The sequence below is a fragment of the Bubalus kerabau genome, chromosome 1, assembly GCF_029407905.1.
Source record: "Bubalus kerabau isolate K-KA32 ecotype Philippines breed swamp buffalo chromosome 1, PCC_UOA_SB_1v2, whole genome shotgun sequence".
In the NCBI taxonomy this organism is placed as follows: domain Eukaryota; kingdom Metazoa; phylum Chordata; class Mammalia; order Artiodactyla; family Bovidae; genus Bubalus; species Bubalus kerabau.
This window is the reverse complement of record NC_073624.1, coordinates 73,188,110-73,207,650: the sequence shown is the minus strand read 5'-3', so window position 1 is coordinate 73,207,650 and position 19,541 is coordinate 73,188,110. Positions and strand designations below refer to the sequence as shown.

At 40.6% G+C, this 19,541-nt stretch overlaps 1 protein-coding gene across 2 annotated transcripts in view; it reads right to left on the bottom strand.

The window, feature by feature from the left end:
* Positions 1-19,541, bottom strand: part of XPOT (exportin for tRNA) — a 169,136-nt gene that overhangs the window by 32,828 nt on the left and 116,767 nt on the right. Inside the window, exons 1-3 of one of the 2 annotated variants that reach the window (XM_055579554.1) lie at positions 7,152-7,968; positions 4,289-4,422; positions 624-706 (exon numbers count right to left, since the gene is read on the bottom strand). In XM_055579554.1, the coding sequence (XP_055435529.1) occupies positions 624-706; positions 4,289-4,348 (143 nt within the window). In that variant the 5' untranslated portion in view covers positions 4,349-4,422; positions 7,152-7,968. Of the gene's footprint in view, positions 1-623; positions 707-4,288; positions 4,423-7,151; positions 7,969-19,541 lie in introns of those variants that run through there. The other variant, XM_055579549.1, reaches the window with a different exon arrangement.

Below are 19,541 nucleotides of genomic sequence, written 5' to 3'. Positions count from 1 at the left end.
GAGAAAAAAACCTTGTACATGTGTATTGTGCGCCAGATAACCAGAAGACTTGGAGATGTGGGAACAAATAAATAAAAGGTTTAGAAAGCCACATTCACTGTTCCTCAATCCACTACAAGGACCCAAAACAGAAATTGGAGAGGATCAATTATGGGGGAATCAATATTTTCAACATTAAGAATCACAAAGTGATTGTGGCACATACACAAAGAAAAATTGTTGGTCCAACATCAAAAGATTAGTAACTGAATGTTTATGCACTTAAATTAAAAATTAAGCCAGATAATTTCTGATTACCTTCTTTACCAAGTTTTTAGAAAACCAACCATCCTTCCTCATCATAAGAAAATACAGAAATTTCTACTGTACTAGATGCCAGCTGGAATCTGCTATCAGGTACTCAGAATAAGGCAAAGAAAGGATAGTTTTAATAAAAAGTGAATTCAGAATTGGCCAAAATTTTTAGTTTACTATTTTCCTCATTCTACATGGAATAGTTTTTTAAAACTAAGTCATAAAATGTTTTTATGAAAGCCTTTTTCAAACAGATAAATAAAACAATCCTGCCAAGTTCATAAAAATTTAAAGTCTTTTACAAGTTATGCAAATTTTGCTTTAATTACCTGTATGTCCTCTGAGCGAGAGCTTCTGCACACACCTGCCAGGCATCTGGGGAAATCTTTAACTGTTCAAAATAGGCCAAGGCCTGTATAATTGCAAAGCAGAATATGCATTTGGAATAGTCAATCTCAATTCTCTGCCAATACTCAACAAAGTTTACTGAGAGTAGCAAACCAACTACAGTGACTAAAAATAACAGCTAAACATTGAAATCAGGCTTCTGAGTAGGTGCAACTGAATGATTATTCCTAGGAAAAAGGTTACGTAAAAAACAAATTCCATCAGTTGGATACTTCTAACTTGTTTCCTTATGGGAAAGGAAACAACACAAAAATGCCCTGCAGACCTCACTGGGTTATTAGAAGAATCAAGAGAAAACACTCCAGTGCTGTGTCAAGTGCTATACTCCTGAGATACATGCAATTATAAAATGGGATATAAAGAATACTTTTCCTATTTAATAGCAAACGTGCTATTAAAGAAGTGACTACATATAAAGGATGAAACATATTCTGTATTATCATTTGATCTACCATTTGACAGAAAAAGAGAATTATTTCCATTTTTCAACTGCATCAGTAAGTTTCCTAAATGGTGAGATTAAAATCAGAGTTCAACTGCTTGATATGAATTTTAGGAAGTACCAAATAACTGAAAAAGTCAAAGCTTTAGGAAATGCGTTTCTCATCCCTGTATTCATGAATTCTGGGTCTCGTTACAGGAGCAAGTATCCTCTAGAACAGATGCAGCACCAAGTCCATAGCCTATCTACCACTGTTGGGAAAATAGGGGTGACTCATACTCTTCCATTTGTATGCTGCAATGGAGAGGAATGACAGATGCCAGTTTCACATATGACAACAAACAGTAACCTCAGTAACTTGCAAAAAATATCTGTCAAGAAAATAACACATAATCTCTAGAAACATTGCTAAATGAGTCTGAAGCAATTAAGCACACACCTTGAAATGAGTTGAGGAATCTAATTTCAATTAGCCAATATATTTTTTTTTTAAATGTGGTTTGTGCCTCATCAATGTTGTAAAAACAATTTTATCAGTCTTGATCAGCAATTTAAAAAATGAAACAGAATAGAGATATTAAGAGTGCACTGCACCTAGCAAGAATAACTATTACTTTGTATGACTTGTTTTACTTATGTGTGTACATGTTATATATTCATATGTGTATATACATACACATATACTGGGTCATGATATGAAATTATTTTTTCCTCTGGGTTAGAGGTTAAAAAAAATAAGTTAGAGTCCTTGAGCCACAATGAAAGATCTCACACAACTCAACAAAAGATTCTGCTTGCCACAACTTAGACCCAAGGCAGCCAAATAAATACTTTTATTTATTTTATAAATATACATATATTTTAAAACCTGCAATAATAATGGAAAGCTACTGAAACGGCAAACCACTCCAGTATCCTTGCCTGGAAAACTCCATGAACCATGGAGCCTGGCATGTTATTGTCCGTGGGGCTGCAAAGAGTTGGACATGACTGAGTGATTGATGCGTGTGTAGTTAGGTGATGGTTTCCTGTGTTATGCAATTGTATGCATGAGGAAATGAGTTTTTATATGCTGTCTCAATGGCTGTTCCCACTAAGAGAGGACCAGGTAAAAGAAGCGAGTAGATGAAGATCACCAAATACTATCTTAAGTGTAAATAATGGCTGCCTTTAGAATTAAGAGTATAGGAGCTCAAGCAGCAGAAAAAAATCTAGTTCAGGTGTCTAACAATACTGATTCCATAAAGCCTAGAGTTTCCTTTAGGAGTATCTCAGGGGCCAGGGCGGGGGCCAAGTTTGAAGTCAGTCTTGCAGACTGTGTTACCATCTAATAGTTCACTTACCAAAACAGGTGGGGAAGGTGTGATTCAGCTGCTAGAATTGTCACTAAGTTTCAAGCCAAAGACAGAAGTTCTATTTTTTTAAGTGATAATAACTTGAAATTTTTCAGTTTTAACTATTCTTTGCACTCTGAATCCATGTGATACTAGCATTTAAAAAAAAAACAACAACACTGTAATAATGATGAACAAGTCAGTTTTCATCACCCAGTTCTTCTATCTCATACCTTTCTAATGCTCTACTGTCTCTAAGTGGCAACAGAGTCAGTTCAGTTACTTAGTGCCCAGGTAGAAAACAGAGAACTATAGACAGACAACAGGGAATCAGGATTGGTAGTCATTTATTTTATTACAAAACTGAATTAAGTCCCTACTACTCCTCAATTCCAGCATCAGGACTATCAGAACTTACTTTTCCTTACAATTCCTTATTTTTCATTCTAATTATTACTTGTGTTGGCTTAATGGAGTATCAAATTAGGCCTGGATCAGGATGTTTAACATACGCCTATGACTGACAGAACCCATTTTTATTGCTGAAAAGCCTAACTTCTATAATATTAAAACCACTGTCAAAGTACTAGTTTTACTTCCTGAAAAAGAAAATCATGGCACATTAAAAAAAAAAGTTCTGATGGTAGAATTTAATTCTAAAACAAAGGATTTCAAAAAAGGAACATAAAAAATAACAGAGAAGCTTATTTAATAACTAAACAAATAGTCAAAAGCTATGTAACACCAAGCTAAACGAAAGGTACAGATTTATTATGCTTCAACTATGTTCATGACTAAGGATTTGAAGGTAGGTAGATAAAGCTCCTATGAAAAGAAATATTTGTCCATATACACAAGACATAGACTTTTAATGACTTTTCATGTCCTAACCGGTTTGATAGGTATCTTATAATTAGCTATTTAAATCTCAATTCTTGTCATTTACCTCCATCTGGAAGGCTGGTTACTTCTTTTAACAGCAGAGACAAGTACACAGTACTATCCTGGAAATCCCTCAAGTTTTTTTTTTTACTATTTAAAAAAATTTCTGTAAAATTGTTGACTTTTATATTTTGTAAAATTTTTTTTATTTTGTAAATTGTTAACTTCATTTAGCTCATTTATTAAAAAAATATCCTTTGCTATGAGAGCAGAAAGAAAATGACTCTTCATTTACTTCATACTTCAAACCACCCACACATCTTTAAAAAATTTAATTACAGGCTTGTTCTTTAGATTCTTCTTTTATAACATTCAGCCATGATTACAAGTGTATGCTACAATATGTTTAATTGTTTATACTTACCCAAATATCCCAGTACCTCATAATGGATTCTTTGTCATGTAATCATTTTATGTAACCTGAGACATGGTATATAATACCTGCTTATTTACATGTCTGCCTGATAGAAGCAACAAGAATGTTAACTACCAGTAACATGAGGGTTAAGCAACTTGTTTAGACTAAACCAAGCAATGGAAAAATATCATATATACGCCTGCTACTATAGCAAAGTCCCTTGAACAATACTTTGCATTATAACTTTCAAATAATTATAATGATGTGACATAAAGACTTGCCTTAAATTACAAGAGATTTTAATACCATTGTTAAGCCAACTACAGATAAAATAAATCACAATCATTCACTGTTTCTGTATTCAGAATATAGTGAAATACCTCAGATTTGTTTCTCTGTTCATTTCCATCCAAATTAAACCTTCATCAGATGTGTATTTTTGATTCAAGCCCTTTAATGAAAATGTTTATGTAACATGATTTAAAAAATGATTAAGCGGACATGACTTACCCTTTGTCTGAAGTCTGAATCAGCATTTGGATTTAGACCTAAGAGAGCCTGTTCATCCATTCCTGCTGCTATACTTGGAGTTTTCTGATTACAATAGGCTTGCCCTCTAATCCCACAGAAGAATCCGCAAACATCTGTACACACACACAAAGTTGAAAGAAAAAAACACTTGATAAGCAAAATAGATGCTTATCCTGAATACCATTACAAGCAGATAACATTATACAAAGACGTTTAATAAGAGTTCAAAGAACTTCCTTTGAAACAATCCAAATTACAAGTATAGGAGCCTGTCTCAGAAGAGTGGGTCTGCTAAATACTCCACTAATGTGTAATTTTTAAGGTATGCCATTAAGGTTCTCAAATTTCTTTTCTTCAAGATCATCAATAAAGTATAGAAAGTAATTATTTTTACTTGAAATAGAAGCATCTAATTTACATTGTTATTATCTCCAATAAAGTGCAACTGTGCAACCACATTAAGTTAAAAAAAAAATACAAATTCAGATTATGTTGCTGATGATTTAACACTGACTGCTCTTATTTAAGACCTTTTTTAGTCTCTGGAAAGCACTGCACTTTTTCACAAATTAGAGTCTAACATTTTCAAGTAAGAACATGATCAGCCCCAAAGGCAACTTGGTTTCTGATAAAATGTGTATTTATTTGCAGAAATAAAGAACAAGCTCTACCTGAGGTAAGGAGGGCTGGTCTTACTACTCTTAAAAAGCAAGAACCTGGGGGTGGGGGGTGCAGGGGGTGATGAGGAAGGGGCCACAGCCTTTCTTGGGAATGGTGAGGCCAGGATTGGATCCAGGTTAAAAGATTCTTACTACAACATGCTTTTCTGTCTTCCCCTGGTTCTGCCCAAATCAATGATAAATCAGGATGTGTTCTGAGAGCCTTGGAGAAGAAAGCGCAGCTCCTTCTCTTATAGTTAAGGTCATACTTGCAGATTACATCAAGGCAGTAACTCCCTACTGCCCTCAGGATTAAGATCCAAACACTTTTCAATGACTGTAAGTAACCATTCTGTACTCTAACCTCGCAAGACAAGTGGTATTCTGCCTTTCATCTTCTTTGCACACATTGCTCCTTACTTGGTTAACCCCTGCTTGTCCTTCAGAACTCAGCTTAGAGGTCACCTCTTTCAAGAACACTTCTTTGACCCCTACTGTTCAACTTTCCCAAACTGGATGAGATGCCCCTCCAAGTGCTGATAGGTTGTCACTGTCTGCTTGCTACTTTTCTCTCATTAACCTTAAACAGAAGGAGTGACTGAATATTTGTCACTATGTTCCTAGGACATAATATAACAGATTTTGGATTTGCAAAGATTTGGATTGGCACTCTAACCTTATTTTCAAACTGGGGCCACGTGGACAACTACAAAAACTGAGAGAGCCCTTTCTGTGAAACAGGAAAAAAAGAGCACCTGCCTCATAAAGCAGTAAAGACTTCAATGAGACAAGGTATGTAAAGCATGACTGGCACATAGTGGGCCTGCAATTCATAATTCAGAGCTAGGCACATGGGAGAATGCAACTACTCGGAGCATTCTTGATTTATCGTATCACACTACAAAACTGGCATTTTGAACAGATGTAAAAACAAAGGCATTGCTAAAAATTTGATGACAATTCCCCTGAAAAATGCACACACAGAAAGAAAAGACGATCTGAATTTCTATGAATCCCAGATCGAGAAATTCGGTAAAAGATTTCTTGAATATGGCATGGCTTTAGGGAAAATTTCATAAACTTGGTCACTTTGATTCTATCAAGGGAAACAGCAAGCGGTACTAAGGAAAAAATATTGCAAATAAAATCTAAGGAAACGAACTTGTTACAGTTGTCAGTAGAGAAAGAATCTCCCACGGAGAAGGCACTTGGATAATAATGTGCAATGGTAAATCACCCACATGTACCCAAAAAACTTGAAAAGTTGTAAGCTGTGCAAAAAAGTGACAATTTTCCTAGCAAAAGGTTGTGCATGAACACATATCTAACATGGTATAGAGGTGCTGGCTTAAACATTTGTTACAATATGATAAACCCTTCAATTACGCATCTAGGAAATGTTCTGGGGGAAGGCAAGCAAAATACTTAAAATATTAAGCCCTAACTTTACTATGGATACCCATTAAATCAAGAATCAAAACAACCTGGAAAAATTCCACTACACTTACTGAACACTGTTCTTCAGTTCCAAGGCTGAATCTTTCCAGCCTTTTACCATCACGCTGACAAGTAGCTTTAATCAAACGTAACTTCCCCCAGTAACTAATTAGCACTTTCAAAAAGTAATTTTTTTTTCCTGGTTACAAGGAAACATCATATTTCTCTACTCTTGCAGAACTGTGAGGAAGGGAAGAGCAAAAATGGCGTGTCCGTGCTGGCAAATTACTACACAGAAATAATACTTTTTTTCTTTTTTGTCCTGGGACGGGTTGGGGGTGGGGATCAAGTTTGAGGTCTCTGCAGTTGAAACTGCTGAGATACGCTGCAACTATTACAAATGGGCTTAGCCACTTTTACTATGTGGGAGCCACAGGCGATGGGGGCCCTCCTCCGCCGGCCTTGCACCTTTCCTTCCCCCGGATCCCTCCCCTAAAAGAAGCCTCGTGGCAACTGGAGTGATGAAACACCGGGCAATGAGCGGCCACGCACTGGGGACGCACTCCGCCGCAGCTCATACTACCCCCACCCAGGCAGCCCAGCCTCGGGACGCACCGCCATGGAGAGCCCCCGGCCCGCACCTCTCTCCAGCATGGGGGCTTCCCGGGCCAGTCCTCCCGGCCAACTTTCCCGCAGCCTCGCGTGGACCGACCTGGGTCCGAGTCCCGCCCCAAGCCCCGAATCACCTTCCCTATCACTCCATCCCGCCTGCCCGCCTGCACTCCCGAGGGCCGGTCAGTGGAGCCGCGCCGCAAGCAGGGAGCGAGAAGAGCGGCCCTGGTCCTCGTCACCGTCGTCCTCCGCCACGGCCGCGGCGCTAACGCTGGAGACGGAGCTGGCCGGGGCCGCACACCTCTAGCAGCTCTGCGTCTCCTGGCGCCTTTTCTTGCGTGGCGCCGGGCAGGCAAGCTAGCAAGCTGGCGGGCGGGGTTGGCGCCCCAGGAAGGATAAGAGCGTGAGGGCCGGCTAACGCCGCCACGGCCGTCGCCGCTGAGTCAGCGCGAAGCGCGCTCCCCGCGTCGGTGCCGCGCGGACCAAAGCCAGCAGCCTCATGGACAGGGCTGACGACGGCCCGAGGGCCCTGACCGGGAGCCTACGACTCCCAGCATGCAGTGTGCAGGCGACGCTTCCGGGCGACGGTACGCACACGCGCACCGGGCGCTAGCCGGGAGGCGTGGTCGCCGGGACCTCTGGTGCATGCCGGGATGGGGGGTCCGGCCGGAATATTTCCCGGTCGTGAAGTCTGGTGCGGCTTCTGGGCCGGGGCGGAGATCCGTAACCACTCTCTCCACACCCCCAAACGGGGCCGGGTTTGGTTAGCATGTTCCATAAAGACTTAAGGAGGTAGTTGGTAGGTTAGAGAACGGAGTCCCGGAGAGCCGCGTGTCGTGGTCCAAACCACGTGTGAGTCAGTTGTTTAATTTCTCTTTTATGATCCCACACGTTCCCCGCGTGAGCATCCCCCGACGAGCGCTGAAAATTTTTTGTCAGTTTAAACGTACCAGTATTTTTGTCATTCGTGAAAAGATACTGTTTACTTAGTGTGATACTGTTACTTGGTTTATTCATTCACCGATTAGTTTAAAATACTAAATAGAGATAGTACAGGCTCAAGCTGCGTAGATTTGGATCCCAGCTCGCCCCACACCCGTTACCCCGCTCACTAATTGTTAACCTCAGTTTCAGGCACGTTACATAATCTTATCTGTACTTCAGTACGATTTGACTTTTCTCGCTCAGTAGTGTCCGACTCTTTTCACCCCCATGGACCCTTCTCTGTCCATGGGATTTTCCAGACAAGAATACTGGAGTAGGTTTCCATTCCATATTCCAGAGGATCTTGCCCGCCGAGGGACAGAATCCGCCTCTCCTGCATTGGCAGGCGGATTCTTTACCACTCAGCCACCTGGGATGCCCCTGTTTACTCATCAGTAAAACGGTGTATGCTAATAGTACCTACCTCAAAGGCTTGTTGTGAGAATTGAGTTAATACTTATGTTTGACATACAATAAGTGCTCTGTATTTAGGTTTCATTACTGATTGTTAAGTATGTACTGAATATAGACTAGGTAACCCTCAGTGGGACAACAGTGAAAAACAAACCCTGGGAGAAGGGAATGGACAGAAAAGTAGAATACAATTAATGGAACCATATAACAGCTACATTTATTTCGTGACCTGCCCCGTGCAAAACACTGCACCAGGCATTTCATATATAAAGTATCTTGAGTCACTTTTGCATCACGTTTATAATTTACTTGTTCAAAATGTCAGGCTAGGATTCCTGTTCTATTTCAGTGTATCCCGGTGCCTACTACCACCCTGTAGTTACAATTCAATAAGTGAATCATTGCATGGATTCTTAACATTAGCTGTGTGGGTCAACTACTGACTATGGACGTTCAATACTAATCCTGGTCCAAGTGGCTCCAAAGTCTATATTGTGTTCAGTATATTCCACTGTATCATCCTAAAGAACTTCAAAACACAGTCTATTATATTGCTACTATCTTTGCCTTTTTCATTTGTAAACTCATTTTGTGAATACTTCATAGTTAAATTTTTATCACATGAAGTTTATCTACAGCTTATCTAATATCTATACCTTATCTACAGTTTATCTAGTAACACTGGCCCTTCATGGTAGTTCAAATGCCTAGGACTGTAAAAGTCTTTCCATTTTGTAGACACATTATTTCATAACGAATAAGGAACTACTTGGACTCCACCAGAAGAGGATCTGAGAGGTATATGAAATTTGACCATTCCATATTCTGGTTCCCCCACCTATAAAGGAATGGACAGTTTCTCATCTCAAACTAATATAAGATGCCAGTTATCAAAATATTGAAAAAGAACAGTCATTATTTTAAAGTATGTGTGCTTGCATATGGGCTTCCCTGGTGGCTCAGATGGTAAAGAATCTGCCTAGAATGTGGGAGACTCAGGTTCAATCCCTGGGTTGCAAAGATCTCCTGGAGAAGAGAATGGCAACCCATGCCAGTATTCTTGCCTGGAGAATTCCATGAACAGAGGAGCCTAGAGTCCACAGGCTATAGTCCATGGGGTTGCAAAGAGTTAGACATATGTGCTTGCATATGACAATGCTTTTACTAAATGCCAACATTTTCAACATTTCCAAGGCAAACCATTCAATATCACAGTAATCCAAGTCTATGCCCAGACCAGTAATGCTGAAGAAGCTGACATTGAACAGTTCTGTGAAGACCTACAAGATTTTCTAGAACTAACACCCCCAAAAGATGTCCTTTTCATTATAGGGGACTGGAATGCAAAAGTAGGAAGTCAAGAGATACCTGGAGTAACAGGCAAATTTGGCCTTGGAGTGCAGAATGAAGCAGGGAAAAGGCTAATAGAGTTTTACCAAGAGAACACACTGGGTATAGAAACACCCTTTTCCAAAAACACAAGAAGACTCGTGAACACATGGACACCACCAGCTGGTCAATACCAAAATCATATTGATTATATTCTTTGCTGCCAAAGATGGTGAAGCTCTATACAGTCAGCAAAAACAAGACCAGGAGCTGACTGTGGCTCAGATCATGAACGCCTTATTGCCAAATTCTGACTTAAATTGAAGAAAATAGGGAAAACCACTAGACCATTCAGGTATGACGTAAATCAAATCCCTTAGGATTATACAGTGGAAGTGAGAAATAGATTCAAGGGATTAGATCTGATAGACAGAGTGCCTGATGAACTATGGATGGAGGTTCGTGACATTGTACAGGAGACAGGGATCAAGACCATCCCCAAGAAAAAGAAATGCAAAAAAGCAAAATGGCTGTCTGAGGAGGCCTTACAAATAACTGTGAAAAGGAGAGAAGCAAAAAGCAAAGGAGAAAGGGAAAGATTCTCCATTTGAATGCAGAGTTCCAAAGAATAGCAAGGAGAAATAAGAAAGCCTTCCTCAGCAATCAATGCAAAGAAATAGAGGAAAACAACAGAATGGGAAAGACTGGAGATCTCTTCAAGAAAATTAGAGATACCAAGGGAACATCTCATGCAAAGATGAGCACAATAAAGGACAGAAATGGTATGGACCTAACAGAAGCAGAAGATATTAAGAGGTGGCAAGAATACAGCAAAGAACTATACAAAAAAGATCTTCACAACCCAGATAATCACGATGGTATGATCACTCGCCTAGAACCAGACATCCTGGAATGCGAAGTCAAGTGGGCCTTAGGAAGTGATGTAAAGTTGCTCAGTTGTGTTTGACTCTTTGTGACCCCATGGACTGTAGCCTACCAGGTTCCTCCATCCATGGGATTTTCCAGGCAAGAGAATTGGAGTGGGTTGCCATTTCCTTCTCCAGGAGATCTTCCCAACCCGGGGATTGAACCCAGGTCTCCCACATTGTAGGTAGATGCGTTTTACTGTCTGAGCCACCGGAGTGGAGGTGATGGAATTCCAGTTGAGCTATTTCAAATCCTGAAAGATGATGCTGGGAAAGTGCTGCACTCAATATGCCAGCAAATTTGGAATACTCAGCAGTGGCCACAGGACTGGAAAAGATCAGTTTTCATTCCAATCCCAAAGAAAGGCAATGCCAAAGAATGCTCAAACTACCGCACAATTGCACTCATCTCACACGCTAGTAAAGTAATGCTCAAAGTTCTCCAAGCCAGGCTTCTACAGCATGTGAACCATGAACTTTCAGATGTTCAAGCTGGATTTAGAAAAGGCAGAGGAACCACAGATCAAATTGCCAACATCTGTTGGATTATCAAAAAAGCAAAAGAGTTCCAGAAAAACATCTATTTCTGCTTTATTGACTATGCCAAAGCCTTTGACTGTGTGTATCACAACAAACTCTGGAAAATTCTTAAAGAGATGGGAGTACCAGAACACCTGACCTACCTCTTGAGAAATCTGTATGCAAGTCAAAAAGCAACAGTTAGAACTGGACATGGAACAACAGAGTGGTTCCAAATAGGAAAAAGAGTACATCAAGGCTGTATGTTGTCACCTGTTTATTTAACGTACATGCAGAGTACACCATGAGAAATGCTGGGCTGAATGAAGCACAAGCTGGAATCAAGACTTCCGGGAGAAATATCAATATCCTCAGATGCAGATGACACCACCCTTAAGGCAGAAAGTGAAGAAGAACTAAAGAGCCTCTTGATGAAAGTGAAAGAGGAGAGTGAAAAAGTTGGCTTAAAGCTCAACATTCAGAAAACGAAGATCATGGCATCTGGTCCCATCACTTCATGGCAAATAGATGGGGAAACCGTGGAAACAGTGACAGATTTTATTTTTGGGGGCTCCAAAATCACTGCAGATGGTGACTGCAGCCATGAAATTAAAAGATGCTTACTCCTTGGAAGAAAAGTTATGACCAACCTAGACAGCATATTAAAAAGCAGAGACATTACTTTATCACAAGGGTCCGTCTAGTCAAGGCTATGGTTTTTCCAGTGGTCATGTATGGATGTGAGAGTTGGACTATAAAGAAAGCTGAGCAGCAAAGAATTGATGCTTTTGAACTGTGGTGTTGGAGAAGACTATTGAGAGTCCCTTGGATTGCAAAGAGATCCAACCAGTCCATCCTAAAGGAAATCAGTCCTGAATGTTCATTGGAAGGACTGATGATGAACTTGAAACTCCAATATTTTGGCTACCTGATACAGATAACTGACTCATTTGAAAAGACCCTGATGCTGGGAAAGATTGAAGGCAGGAGGAGAAGGGGATGACAGAAGATGAGATAGTTAGATGGCATCACCGACTCTATGGACATGAGTTTGAGTAAACTCCAGGAGTTGGTGATGGACATGGAGGCCTGGTGTGCTGCAGTCCATGGGGTCACAAAGAGTCTGACACAACTGAGCAACTAAACTGAACATTTTTGAGCATTTATTATGTGCCAGAAACTGTTCTGAGTGTTTAGACATTAATCCTCACAACACGGTACTATCATTATGCCCATTTTATAGATAAGGAAACAAATGAAAGTAGCAGAGCTGGGATTCAAATGCACACAGTCTGACTCTAGAGTCTGTGGTTTCAACCCCTGTCTCTCAAATGAAGGTTCATTAAAGGATGATGACACTGTAGAACTACTGTACTAGTTCTTCCTATAAATATGCTGAGGCACCTCTCTTACAACAATAAAATATTGTTTCTGTCCCATATTTCCCTTTTCTCACAATTGCCAAAGTACTTGAAAGAAGCATAGTAGATAACATTTATATATTGCATTATGGATTACAGTATGTCTCCATATAACTTTTCTAATTTGTTCCTCTTAGCTTGTAGGGATGGAGCAGATATCATCATCATCATCATCATCATCATCATCATTTTTAATTTACAGTTAAGGAAACCAAGGCAGATCTATTTTAAGTAACTTATCCTAAGTCACACGGGGCTTTCCTGATGGCTCAGCCAGTGAAGAATCCACGTGCAATGCAGGAGACACAGGAGATTCAGGTTTGATCCCTGGGTCAGGAAGATCAGATCCTCTGGAGGAGGAAATGAGAACCTACTCCAGTATTCTTGCCTGAAAAATCCCATGGACAGAGGAGCCTGGCAGGCTATAGTCCAAAGGGTCACAAAGAGTCAGACGTGACTGAGCAACTAAGCACATGCACACACCTAAGTCGCATAGCTACTAAATGTTGTATTAGAACCCTAAATTCTTGAATCTAGGCTTCCTGTCTTCAGGATACCATACAGTTTTGCCTACACTTAATCCTCCAGTCTCTCACTTTTTGTAATATATTTTCTATCCTCAAATCATTCTACTGATACTTAAAATTATCCAACCCTGTGACCCTGTTTATTTAACTTATATGCAGAGTACATCATGAGAAACGCTGGACTGGAAGAAACACAAGCTGGAATCAAGATTGCCGGGAGAAATATCAATCACCTCAGATATGCAGATGATACCACCCTTATGGCAGAAAGTGAAGAGGAACTAAAAAGCCTCTTGATGAAAGTGAAAGTGGAGAGTGAAAAAGTTGGCTTAAAGCTCAACATTCAGAAAACAAAGATCATGGCATCCGGTCCCATCACTTCATGGGAAATAGATGGGGAAACAGTGTAAACAGTGTCAGACTTTATTTTTCTGGGCTCCAAAATCACTACAGATGGTGACTGCAGCCATGAAATTAAAAGATGCTTACTCCTTGGAAGGAAAGTTATGACCAACCTAGATAGCATATTCAAAAGCAGAGACATTACTTTGCCAACAAAGGTCCGTCTAGTCAAGGCTATGGTTTTTCCTGTGGTCATGTATGGATGTGAGAGTTGGACTGTGAAGAAGGCTGAGTACCGAAGAATTGATGCTTTTGAACTGTGGTGTTGTAGAAGACTCTTGAGAGTCCCTTGGACTGCAAGCAGATCCAACCAGTCCATTCTGAAGGAGATCAGCCCTGGGATTTCTTTGGAAGGAATGATGTTAAAGCTGAAACTCCAGTACTTTGGCCACCTCATGCGAAGAGTTGACTCATTGGAAAAGACTCTGATGCTGGAGGGATTGGGGGCAAGAGGAGAAGGGGACGACAGAGGATGAGATGGCTGGATGGCATCACTGACTCGATGGATGTGAGTCTGGGTGAACTCCGGGAGTTGGTGATGGACAGGGAGGCCTGTCGTGCTGCGATTCATGGGGTCGCAAAGAGTCGGACACGACTGAGCGACTGATCTGATCTGTGACCATTTTTACTCATTGACTTCAACTTTTCCTTTGACTATTTCCTTTCTCCTTGAAATTATATCCTCTCTTGACTTTGACACTGTGTTATCCTCAAACTCTTCTATTTCATTTTTCTGATGACGTCTCCTACTTTTATTCTCTTACCACGTCTTCCCCAAGGCTGCCTTCTTAGCTACGTGGCTTTCTGTTTTCTGCCCTTGCTCTCAGTAATTATTTCCACATCTTCAGCACTCATTTCTACGAAGATCTCCCCTTCTCTACTTCTGGTTCTAAGATTTTGTACTCTCAACTTGTGTTACAAGACAGCTACACATCTCAACCCGTACACGAAGTCTAATGCATCCGGAAACCAAAGCCGAGATCTTCCCCACAAAATACATCTGATTTCTGCCAATGCATCCAGCTCCTCAGCACAACTCAGTGCTCTTGGGATCTCTTTTGTTGCTTTCACGTTCAATGACCCAGTTCAGTTTCAGCATAGCGCTATCACATCTGTCCTTTCTGTTCCTTTCCTTATTTCCTCTGTCTGACATTAGGCTTTCAAAGCTTCTCTGCTGGATTTACTGAAGGAAACTTATCCATTACTTGAAAGGTATCTTTAGGTGGTAAGACCGCAGGTGATTTCTGTTATCTTTCTTGTATCTTTTTGGATTAAAACAATTTTTTTCCCACTGTGAATATGTAGTACATTCTTAAAAAACATTTTTAAAAACTGACTGTAATAAAAGGGAAAAAAGGAATAGTTTCATTGACTTTGAGAATTTATTGAATGCTATCTCTCTCATGAAGTGACTCCACATTTCCACAACCAGCTTTATTCAATCCTTTCTTTGATGTGCCTTTTTTTTTCATACCTCTCATGTCATTAATATATTTTTGTTTTGTATTAAATTTGTATGGTTGTCTTACTCACCTAGTAGTCAATTCTTGAAGACTGATAATAAGTTCTTTCTGATTCTGTTTGTGGATAACAACTTCTCAGTAAGTATTTGTGACATGTATTGAATTGAACCCGAAATAATATAATGTGAGCTGATAAACACTGAGTTCTGTGTCAAATTTTCTTCATCTCAGTGCTTATTAAGCCTAGCGCCATTGTTGCCAAAGCTCATTCGTAATGGGCTTCCTGGCAGAGAAAGAAGTTGGAAAATAGGTCAGGTGAGCTGTCTTTATTGGGTTCTAGTTCAATTATTCAGAGAAGGCAATGGCAACCCACTCCAGTACTCTTGCCTGGAAAATCCCATGGACGGAGGGGCCTGGTGGGCTGCAGTCCATGGGGTCGCTAGGAGTCGGACACGACTGAGCAACTTCGCTTTCACTTTTCACATTCATGCATTGGAGAAGGAAATGGCAACCCACTCCAGTGTTCTTGCCTGGAGAATCCTAGGGACGGTGGAGCCTGGTGGGCTGCCGTCTATGGGGTCGCACAGAGTCGGACACGACTGAAGCGACTTAGCAGCAGCAGCAGTTCAATTATTGGTTTGTTTTATAGGAAGTGGGTGTGAAGCAGGAAGCCTGAGGCAGAACAGAGCACTGGGGCATTATTTAGTAAAAGAAATGTTTGTTTTAATCTGCTTTGTATGGTTCCTTAGACTTCATTATAATGACATGTCTCCTCCATATTTCAGTTGATTGCTAAATGTTGTAGATAATTTAAATGGTCAGTATCTGTTAATACTAAGTAGAAATACCAAGGGATTCCTAATTCAGACATTTGAAAATTTCAGCTTTTATTTACCTATTGCAGACTTCAAGTATCTCTCTTTACATACTGTCTGTCCTTATTTTCAGGTTGAGAGGTACGAACACTTGAGATCCTAACACCCATTGAAGGGTACTTCTAGTTTGAAATCCTTACAAAGTTCTTATGACCTGTGGCCCACTGCTCACTTCTCCACCAAAAATGCAACTAAAAAAAGAAAAGGTAAAAATTCCATTCTTTTGTTTGTATGTTTGTGTATGTAGATTATATTTTTGTCTTGAGCTGTAATCTAAAATGTAAAAAGTTAGGCTTAGTTAGTTCAGTCGCTCAGTCATGTCCGATCTTTGTGACCCCATGGACTGCAGCATGCCAGGCTTCCCAGTCCATCGCTAACTTCCGGAGTTCACTCAAACTCATGTCCATAGAGTCGGTGATGCCATCCAACCATCTCATATTCTGTCGTCCCCTTCTCCTCCTGCCTTCAATCTTTCCCAGCATCAGGGTCTTTTCAAATGAGTCAATTCTTCGCATCAGGTGGCCAAACTATTGGAGTTTCAGTTTCAGCATCAGTCCTTCCAATGAATATTCAGGACTGATTTCCTTTAAGATAGACTGGTTGGATCTCTTTACAGTTCAAGGAACTCTCAAGAAGTCTTCTCTAACACCACAGTTCAAAAGCATCAATTCTTTGCTGCTCAGCTTTCTTTATAGTCCAACTCTCACATCCATACATGACTACTGGAAAAACCATAGCCTTGACTAGATGAACCTTTGTGGTAATGTCTCTGCTTTTTAATATGCTGTCTAGGTTGGTCTTAACTTTTCTTCCAAGGAGTAAGCATCTTTTAATTTCATGGCTGCAGTCACCATCTGCAGTGATTTTGGAGCCCCCCAAAATAAAGTCTGTCACTGTTTCCATGGTTTCCCCATCTATTTGCCATGAAGTGATGGGACCAGATGCCATGATCTTCATTTTCTGAATGTTGAGCTTTAAGCCAACTTTTTCATTCTCCTCTTTCACTTTTATCAAGAGGCTCTTTAGTTCTTCTTCACTTTCTGCCATAAGGGTGGTGTCATCTGCATATCTGAGGATATTGATATTTCTCCTGGCAATCTTGATTCTAGCTTGTACTTCATCCAGCCCAGCATTTCTCATGATGTACTCTGCATATAAGTTAAATAAGCAGGTGACAATATACAGCCTTGATGTTCTCCTTTCCCTATTTGGAAACAGCCTGTTGTTCCATGTCCAGTTCTAACTGTTGCTTCCTGACTTGTATACAGATTTCTCAAGAGGTAGGTCAGGTGGTCTGGTATTCCCATCTCTAAGAATTTTCCAGAGTTTGTTGTGGTCCTCCCAGTCAAAGGCTTTGGCTTAGTCAATAAAGCAGAAGTAGATATTTTTCTGGAACTCTCTTGCATTTTTGACAATCCAGTGGATGTTGGAAATTCGATCTGTGGTTCCTCTGCCTTTTCTAAATCTAGTTTGAACATCTGGCAGTTCATGGTTCACGTACTGTTGAAGCCTGGCTTGGAGAACTTTGAGTATTACTTTACTAGCATGTGCGATGAGTGTAATTGTGCAGTAGTTTGAGCATTCTTTGGCATTGTCTTTCTTTGGGATTTGGAATGAAAACTGACCTTTTCCAGTCCTGTGGCCACTGCTGAGTTTTCCAAATTTGCTGGCATATTGAGTGAAGCACTTTCACAGCATCATCTTTTACGATTTGAAATAGCTCAACTGGAATTCCATCACCTCCACTAGCTTTATTTGTAGTGATGCTTCCTAAAGCCCACTTGTTAGGCTATCACCCAACAAAGAAGAATTTGATATTACTACTTTGTATAAGGGGAACTGAATGACTACATATGTACCAGAAAATCACATACTGGTTCAATTTATTTTTAAAAGACTTATGTAGTGTTCACTCTGTTCCAAGTACCTGTTCTAAGTACTCAGAAACATTGCTAATCCTCATAATAACCCTGTGGGATTGGTACTATTACCCATTTCACAGATCAGGAAACTGAGGCACTGAGCATTTAAAGTAAGCTGTCCAGGAATTCCCTGGCATTCAGTGGATAAGAATCCTCACTCTCACTGCCAAGGGCCCAGGTTTGATCCCTGGTTGGGGAATTAGGATCTTGCATGCTGTGCAACACAGCCAAATAAAAAAGTTGTCCAAGGTGATTTTTTTGACTACTGAGTGAGAGCTGGAATTTGAACCCAGGTCATCTGGCTCTATCCAGATGTCTATCCAACCTAGACAGCATATTAAAAATCAGAGACATTACTTGGCCAACAAAGGTCCATCTAGTCAAAGCTATGGTTTTTCCAGTAATCATGTATGGATGTGAGAGTTGGACTATAAAGAAAACTGAGCGGTGAAGAATTGATGCTTTTGAACAGTGGTGTTGGAGAAGACTTTTGAGCGTCACTTGGACTGCAAGGAGATCCAACCAGTTCATCCTAAAGGAAATCAGTCCTGAATATTCATTGGAAGGACTGATACTGAAGCTGAAACTCCAATATTTGGCCACCTGATGTGAAGAACTGACTCACTGGAAAAGATCCTAATGCTGGGAAAGATTGAAGGCAGGAGGAGAAGGGGACGATACAGGATAAGATGGTGGATGGAGTCATTAACTGGATGGACGTGAATTTGAGCAAGCTCCAGGAGTTGGTGATGGACAGGAAAGCCTGGCGAGCTACAGTCCATGGGGTCACAAAGACACTAAGTCATGTCCAACTCTTTGCAACCCTATGAACTGTAACTCACCAGGCTCTCTGTCCAGGGAATTCTCCAGGCAAGTATACTGGAATGGGTTGCCGTTCCCTCCTCCCAGGGATCTTGTACAGGATCTGTACCAAATGCTTCCTGAGTTTGGTTGGATTTAGAAGATAAGGAGCAAATGCCTATGTAGGGTGTATTTATTTTGTTGTTGTTTAGTCACTAAATCGTGTCTGACTCTTTTGTGACACCATAGGCTGGAGCCCACCAGGTTCCTCTATCAATAAGATTTTCCAGGCAAGAATATTGGAGTAAGTTGCCATTTCCTTCTCTAGAGGATCTTCCCGACCCAGGGGTCAAATCCGCACCTCCTGCTTGGCAGAAGGATTCTTTACCACTGAGCCACCTGAGAGGCCTATATTTATATTAACTGTTTTCATAAAGCTTACCAAAAGATAAGGGAATACAGACAATATTCATGTCTGTAGTCCTTTCATAATTCATAAGTCACTGCCTTTGGTCCTCCCACCAACTCTCTAGTTAGCAGGGCATATGTTTAGTAGTAGTTTCATTACACAGATGGTGAGATGAAGCTGAAAAGGTGAAGTGACTTTTCAAAAATCTCAGATACTAAGCAACAGGATTAGTGCTCTAATCCAGTTCTCCTGACTCCGAATCCAGGGATCTTTCTCCTATATTAAAGCCCTTTCCTGTGATCTGAACTTTGCTGTTACCTTGGCAACAGTACAGAACAATGAGTGCCTGGAAACCACAATACTGCCTTCTCTGTATGCCACACAATTAAAAAGTTAACTGAGGTCACCTTAACCACCAGACTGTTTGTAAAATTCCCTTCTTTGTGTGCATCACCTTCACATTTGTTAAGCCTAGTACCCTTGTCACCAGAAACTTGTTTATGGTGGGCTTCGTGGCAGATATATCAGATAT